General features: G+C 22.7%; 1 protein-coding gene across 1 annotated transcript; it reads left to right on the top strand.

The window, feature by feature from the left end:
- Nucleotides 1-933: 933 nt before the first annotated feature.
- LOC145841888 (trafficking protein particle complex subunit 2-like) lies at nucleotides 934-5777 on the top strand. Its single transcript, XM_082949184.1, has 4 exons — nucleotides 934-1046; nucleotides 3012-3130; nucleotides 3971-4085; nucleotides 5022-5777. Exons 1-4 carry the CDS (start codon nucleotides 957-959, stop codon nucleotides 5118-5120), a joined length of 423 nt encoding a protein of 140 aa, XP_082805310.1. The 5' UTR covers nucleotides 934-956; the 3' UTR covers nucleotides 5121-5777.
- The last annotated feature ends 571 nt before the right edge of the window (nucleotides 5778-6348 follow it).

The raw sequence follows: 6348 nt of genomic DNA, 5'->3' as shown, positions 1-6348 counted from the left end.
ATATTACTAGTAAAATTTGAAATATTTTAAATAGAGTACGATAAACAATGGTTATACAACATTTTCATCTTAAACAGCCGATTATGACGTCAATAATTGTTTTTATTTTTTGAAACTTATAATCCAAAGAGAAAAGGTTTATTAGATTAGCTGTACGAAATTTTACAAGGATACTATCAGTAAAAATAGAAATATTTTAAATAGTGTTGAATATGAATCTTAGCCTTTGAATATGGAGCCAACTATAGAATCGTGTTGGTTTTGGTGATTCATAATCAAACAGGCATTTTCCTAAGAAATTATTCACTAAATAAAGTAATTTTTTTCTTAAAATTCATGGTTGCCACAAACTCAGAATACCCAGGATAACTCAGGATGTTTTTAAGTTTTTGAAAAATCAGCATAGTTCAGAACAACCCAAAGTATTATGATTTTTTAAAACTCAGTAAAGTTTATAGTCTAATATAGTGGCAACTTTGTAAAATTGATAAAATCATAAAAACACTTTTTTTCCTGCATTCACTTTTTTGCCTAGTTCTTGACTGATTTTTAATTACATATTTGATTGATTATGATAAAACTTTTGGTTTTTATAAAATAAACTAATATTAAGGTTAAAGTTCAAAGGTAGAGAAATTAAAGTTTGAAATTTAATATTGCACTAAGTTTTATTAAAGTTCTATTAAAACCATTTGTTTTATTAATTTGCTTTTTAGTTCAAGTTCTCAGGAAGGATGAACTGATGAGATATATATTTCTTATAAATTCCTTTATCTCCATTTAATTATTTAATCAAAAAATAATAACTAACATTTCATTAATTTTTAAAATACTATTTCTAAAGCATTAATTGTATAAGTTATAACAGTCTAGTCTCAAAATAACAATAATTTATCAACATTTTTTTGTTCTATTTTTTAATTTGTTGAAATAATTTCAAGACATTATAAAAAAGAATGTCTCATTATTACTTTGTGATAGTTGGAATTTATGATAATCCATTATTTGAAGCAGAGTTTACATCTCAAAGAGGAAATGACGTTAAAGTTAGTTACACTTCATAAAAAAACAATTTTTTTTTAAGTTAACAATAAAAAATTTAAAATACAAAGAAGTGCTCTTAAATTTAAAACAGTTTAAACTTGCTAACTAATGAATTTTTACAAAATAAAATTTTATAGGTTAAGTTGTATTATATTCTATTTATTTCTATTTTATTTTAGAAAATTTTATAATATTTAAGTTTTCTTATAAACTGTAGCTTCAGTAGACTAAATTATATGTGTTGTTTAAAATTATATATTTTTTTAGAAGATTAACAGTGTTTCATTTGTTACCAAGTTTGTATAATAGTCTTAAAACAATTATACTTTATTGTATTGCTACAAACTAAAATATAAAATAAATGTCAGTAAAAAATTAGTTTTTACTCACAAAAAGACTATTTTAAGCCATAGGAGGTAAATGTCTTTTTAATTTTTTTATCTTATTTACGTATAAAGCTAAGCTACCCGTTGATTTTTACCCTTTTTAAGTAACTTTTGCAATAATTTATAGAGAGTTCAACAGGTTCAATAGGAGGCTCAAACTTAAAAACAAAAATAGACTATTTCACAAAAATACATTTCTTCTTTCAGTTTTTTTACCAATTGTTTTAAAACTTTCTTCGTCTAATCTTTAATAAACTTTTAAGAGTTCTTAAGAGTTATTTTTTTATTTCATATAGAATTACAAAAATAAAAACATAGAATATATATTTTTCAAACTTCATTCATAAAATTTAAAAAAAAAAAAAAAAAACACTATAAGTTGTTCATAATAGTTTAAAGAACATTTCCTAAAAGTGAAGTAAATTGCTTTAAAATTGAAAAAAGAAATAGATTTTCAATATTTTTCATAGTTCCTAGAAAATTGCCTTGATTTTTTTAGCATTATATAGTTAACTGTTTTTTTTTACAAAACTGGTTTTAAAAATTTTATTAAGATTTTTTATTCTATAAAAGTATCTCATAGTATATACTCTTAACTTTAGAATAAAAGCTAAAGTAAAATATTTAAAAAAAAATTGTTTGATCTCCTATGGTCTTAAATTGTGTGTTTGCAAATTTTGATTTACAGTTATAAGAAAATGTTAACATAAAAGTTAAAGTTTATAGGTTTAATCAAATCTGTACATTTTAAGGGCATAGGGCATATGTTTTTTGAGATAACTTCCTCAAATTTCCTGAAAGTTTGAGGTAGTTATCTCAAAAAACGTAGGAGGAGATAGATTTTTAGTGATTTCTAGTTATTTGCCGATTTAGTTTGCGCCTCCCATAAGGATCCTTTTGTTGCCTCCGACTTTGACCGGCTATATCTCAAAAATTATTTTGAACTTTTTAAATCTGTAAAAAGTATCTTGTAGCTTAGTAAAAACTATATAAAATAAGATCAAGTTTCGAAAAAAGTGTTTTACCCCCCTATGCCCTTAACTCATTTTTGTAAATTACATGCTTTAAAACAAAGTTAAAATGTTAATAATTTTTTTATACAATGTAAATAAAAAAATTTCGAATTGTGTATATCTAATGAGCAAAAAAAAAAGCAAACCTGTAAAAAAATATAGATAAATATACTTCAAATATAACAAAGTACTGTTTTAATTAAATAAATATACTCTTTAGTTGGATTCATTTTGTGTGCACAACTCTGGCTTATTCAAAAGCATTTTTTATTGCTTTTATTTTAAATAAATCACTCATAGTAAGACACTAATCTTCTACATTTAATATTTTCTTTCTGTTGTTTTTGGCAGAACTAAATTTGAATTGAATTAAATTTATGTATTATATGATTATAGATAAAAGATATATCTTCTGTATTCATTATGTTTTGTTTTTAGATAGTTGTTTTTCCCTGTATAAAGTTTACTAAATGTTTTGGATAGGTGTCTTTTAATATCAGATCTTTTCAATTAAAACCAAAAAAAATTGTGAACATAATTTGATGTATTTTAAAAACAATTATCACAGAAGGAAGATCACCGGCACTTAAACCAGTTTATAGCACATGCTGCACTTGATCTAGTAGATGAAGCTATGTGGACCACAAACAACATGTACCTAAAGACTGTTGACAAATTCAATGAATGGTAGGTTAAAAGTATTTAACAATTTGTCCTTTTAAATTTTTGAATAAGCATATAAAGTACAAGATGCACTTTGTTTGCAATGAAGTTGTGGTGATGAAAGCTTTAAAAACTGCAATTATTAAGTTAAATTTAAATCTGTTGAAATTTTTGTTATATGATCTACTGTGGATTTTCTAGAAAAGTTTTAAATATGTTTTTATACTTCTTATTTTTCGTTAGAGTATAAAAAGGAAAATATTTTACTTGAACTACTAAAATTTATGATATGTTTTGATATCTTTAGATGCTAGTTTACCAAGATTTTTTTATTGTGTATTTTTTATTTTTGAAAACAAACATAAACTTTTGTCTTTAATAAATTAGTTTTTGTCAATTAATGAAATCTAAAAGTTATGAAAATAATAAGTTATATAAATTATTAAACTAAGATGTTTTACTTTTGCTAATTTATTCTTAAGAAATCTTTTTAAATTTCACATTATAAATAGTAGGAATAGCATATTTCAGAATTTTTTGATGCTTAAAGTAAATATATAAGTTATATTAGAAAAAATTATTTGTGATTTATAAATTAAAAGTACTGAACATGTACCAAGTGTATTTAACAAAGCCAAAAGTATAAGAAAACAATAATGAAAAAAATGTTTTCAAAATGACCTAAACTTACATAAGAAATAAAATTTTAGGAAAACGATTATTTTAAACATCCTTGAATATGTGTAAATTTATATTTATGTAACATGAAATAGTTTCAAGAATGTATGAATATTCTAATTGCTGTTCATAACAATGATATTTTTATTTTTACATTAGTTGTACAATATTGTTGTAAATTTAAAGGTATGTGTCTGCTTATGTGACAGCAAGCAAAATGAGATTCATTATCCTGCATAATGTTAGAAACGAAGATGGTATCAAATCATTTTTCAATGATGTCTACGAAATTTATATTAAGGTCTGTTTTAATTTCATTTTTTAGTATTTTAGTTATTTTAAATTTTCTAAAGAAAGATAGTTAAGAAGTTTTTGACATTTAGTGACAATTTAGTAGAAAACAGTTTTTTTTTCTAGGAATATTAAAAATTGATATTGAAAAAAAAACAATGCTGTTATTTTTTTTTAACTTCTTATTATACTCATGTAATTTAAGTTTTTAGGTTTTTTAAATGTATAAACCTATAAAAACTTTAATATAATTTTAGTTATCTCAACAAATTTATCAAAACTAAACTGTTTGTAAGAGGACATAAACTTGTAAAATTTTTAACTTAATTTTGTTTCAATGTTTAATTTTGTATAAATTATTTTTATAAAAAATTAATAATAGTATGCATATGATATTTCTTATAAAGTTTTAAATTTATATACTAATGTAGGCTACCAATTTAGTAAAAATTTAAAATCGGTTAAAAGTAGATTATTTTTTGAATAACTGATCTGCTATAATTAAGGTAAAATTTAAATTTTTGAATTAATAAGAATATTATAAGCAATTGTGTTTCAAAAATTGTTTAAAAAATGTACTACTTATAAAGTTTAAGTAGCTGAAATAAGACATTATCAACTATATAAAATAGTTTCATAGGATATTTTGATTAATACTTATATACTCAATTTGTGTTATTTTTACACTTTTTAAATTTTAAAACAAAATATAAGATTAACAAATTAAGAAAAGCGTTTTGATTTTCGGACGGGCTTGAATTTTCTTGTCTTTACTATTTAACACCTTATTGCATTATCTTTTATACTTATTCAATATTCAACAAACTCGAACAAAATACTTTTGATAACTTTTAAAACTAATACCTTCTATCAATTACTATTATTTTAAAATCAACTTTACGGGTTTAATTTTAAACTTGATTTACAAATACTATAATTGTTTTAGCATTCTATGAATCCATTCTATGAGCTGAATACAAAAATTAAGTCCACAGATTTTGAAAGAAAAGTTCAGTCTTATGCCAAAAGAAATTTAAATGTCTGAATGTTGACTGTTATAAAAGTACAGTGTTTTATTTTTTCAAGTTTACAATGTGCAATTTAATTGTTTTTATTTTGTTACTTAATTGATAACTTTTAAAGAAATTCCTGAAAATCTTTATTACTATTTTTCTTGATACAGATTTATTGCTTGTTTTTCAAGAATTTTTACATTGAAGTTTGATAAAGTTTTTAATTAAGAGAATTAAATTAAATTTTCTCCATTTAGTTTTGTTTTGATAAGTAGTAAAATACTTTCTTATATGTCTAATAAGTTCGACATTAACTGCTTACTATTATTCATTTTTAGAACTGTTAAATAAAAACGAAAACTATGAAGTTTTCAAGTAGCTTTTAAATGTGAAATCTTGTAATTTTTTAACTTTAAGGCAGAATTTCACATATTATTTTAGACAGGATTCATACTTGTCAGGCTAAATCAGATAGAATCAGGATAAATCAATTTTTGCCGAAGTATTGGCAAAATGTCTGTTTTTGTCAATTTTATTGCATTAAAATTTGTGAGTTATTAATCTAATTAGATATATTGTTTTGAGTATATTATTAAAATGTGAAGTTTTTTCGTATAAAAAATTTTGTTTTTTATCCATATTTTTACTAGAATCACGAAAATATTGGCAAAATTTCAGAATTTGTCAGTGAAGCGCTTGAAAATTTCTGAAATTCTAAAATAAATTTGAAAATTAACTTATTTTTTGAGTAGACTATTAAATTGTGAACTTCTTTCAAAATAAACGTTTTGTCTTTGTAATCATAGTTTTACTAAAATCAATGCACTATTGGCAAATTTTCAGTTTAAGTGCTATAAAATTTCTGAGTCTCTTTAAAAAATTGCGAATCTGTTTGTTTTAAAATGGATAGATTGTTTAACTGTGAATTTATTTCTAAATAAACATTTGGTTTTTAAAGCCCAGTACTCTATTAGCTAGCTATATGAAGTTAGAATGTTAAGTACGTCTATGGTGGTTACATGATAATTAATGTATGATAATGTTACATGATAATGTTCTGACAACTCAAATTCTTATGAAACTTTCCGGAAGCCGTATCTAATAAAATTAATTGAAATTGACAAAATGAAATAATAAGTAAAAAGTACTTATATTATTAATTTACGACATTACAACCAAACTCGTAAACTACGAAGTTTAATCTGGTTATAAGACTAATTGGGCGCCGACTAACAAAGGGAATATATCAGTCTAAAATTG

Source organism: Thalia democratica, chromosome 8 (assembly GCF_965202585.1).
Source record: "Thalia democratica chromosome 8, ktThaDemo2.hap1.1, whole genome shotgun sequence".
Taxonomy (NCBI): domain Eukaryota; kingdom Metazoa; phylum Chordata; class Thaliacea; order Salpida; family Salpidae; genus Thalia; species Thalia democratica.
This window is presented reverse-complemented; position numbering and strand designations above follow the sequence as displayed.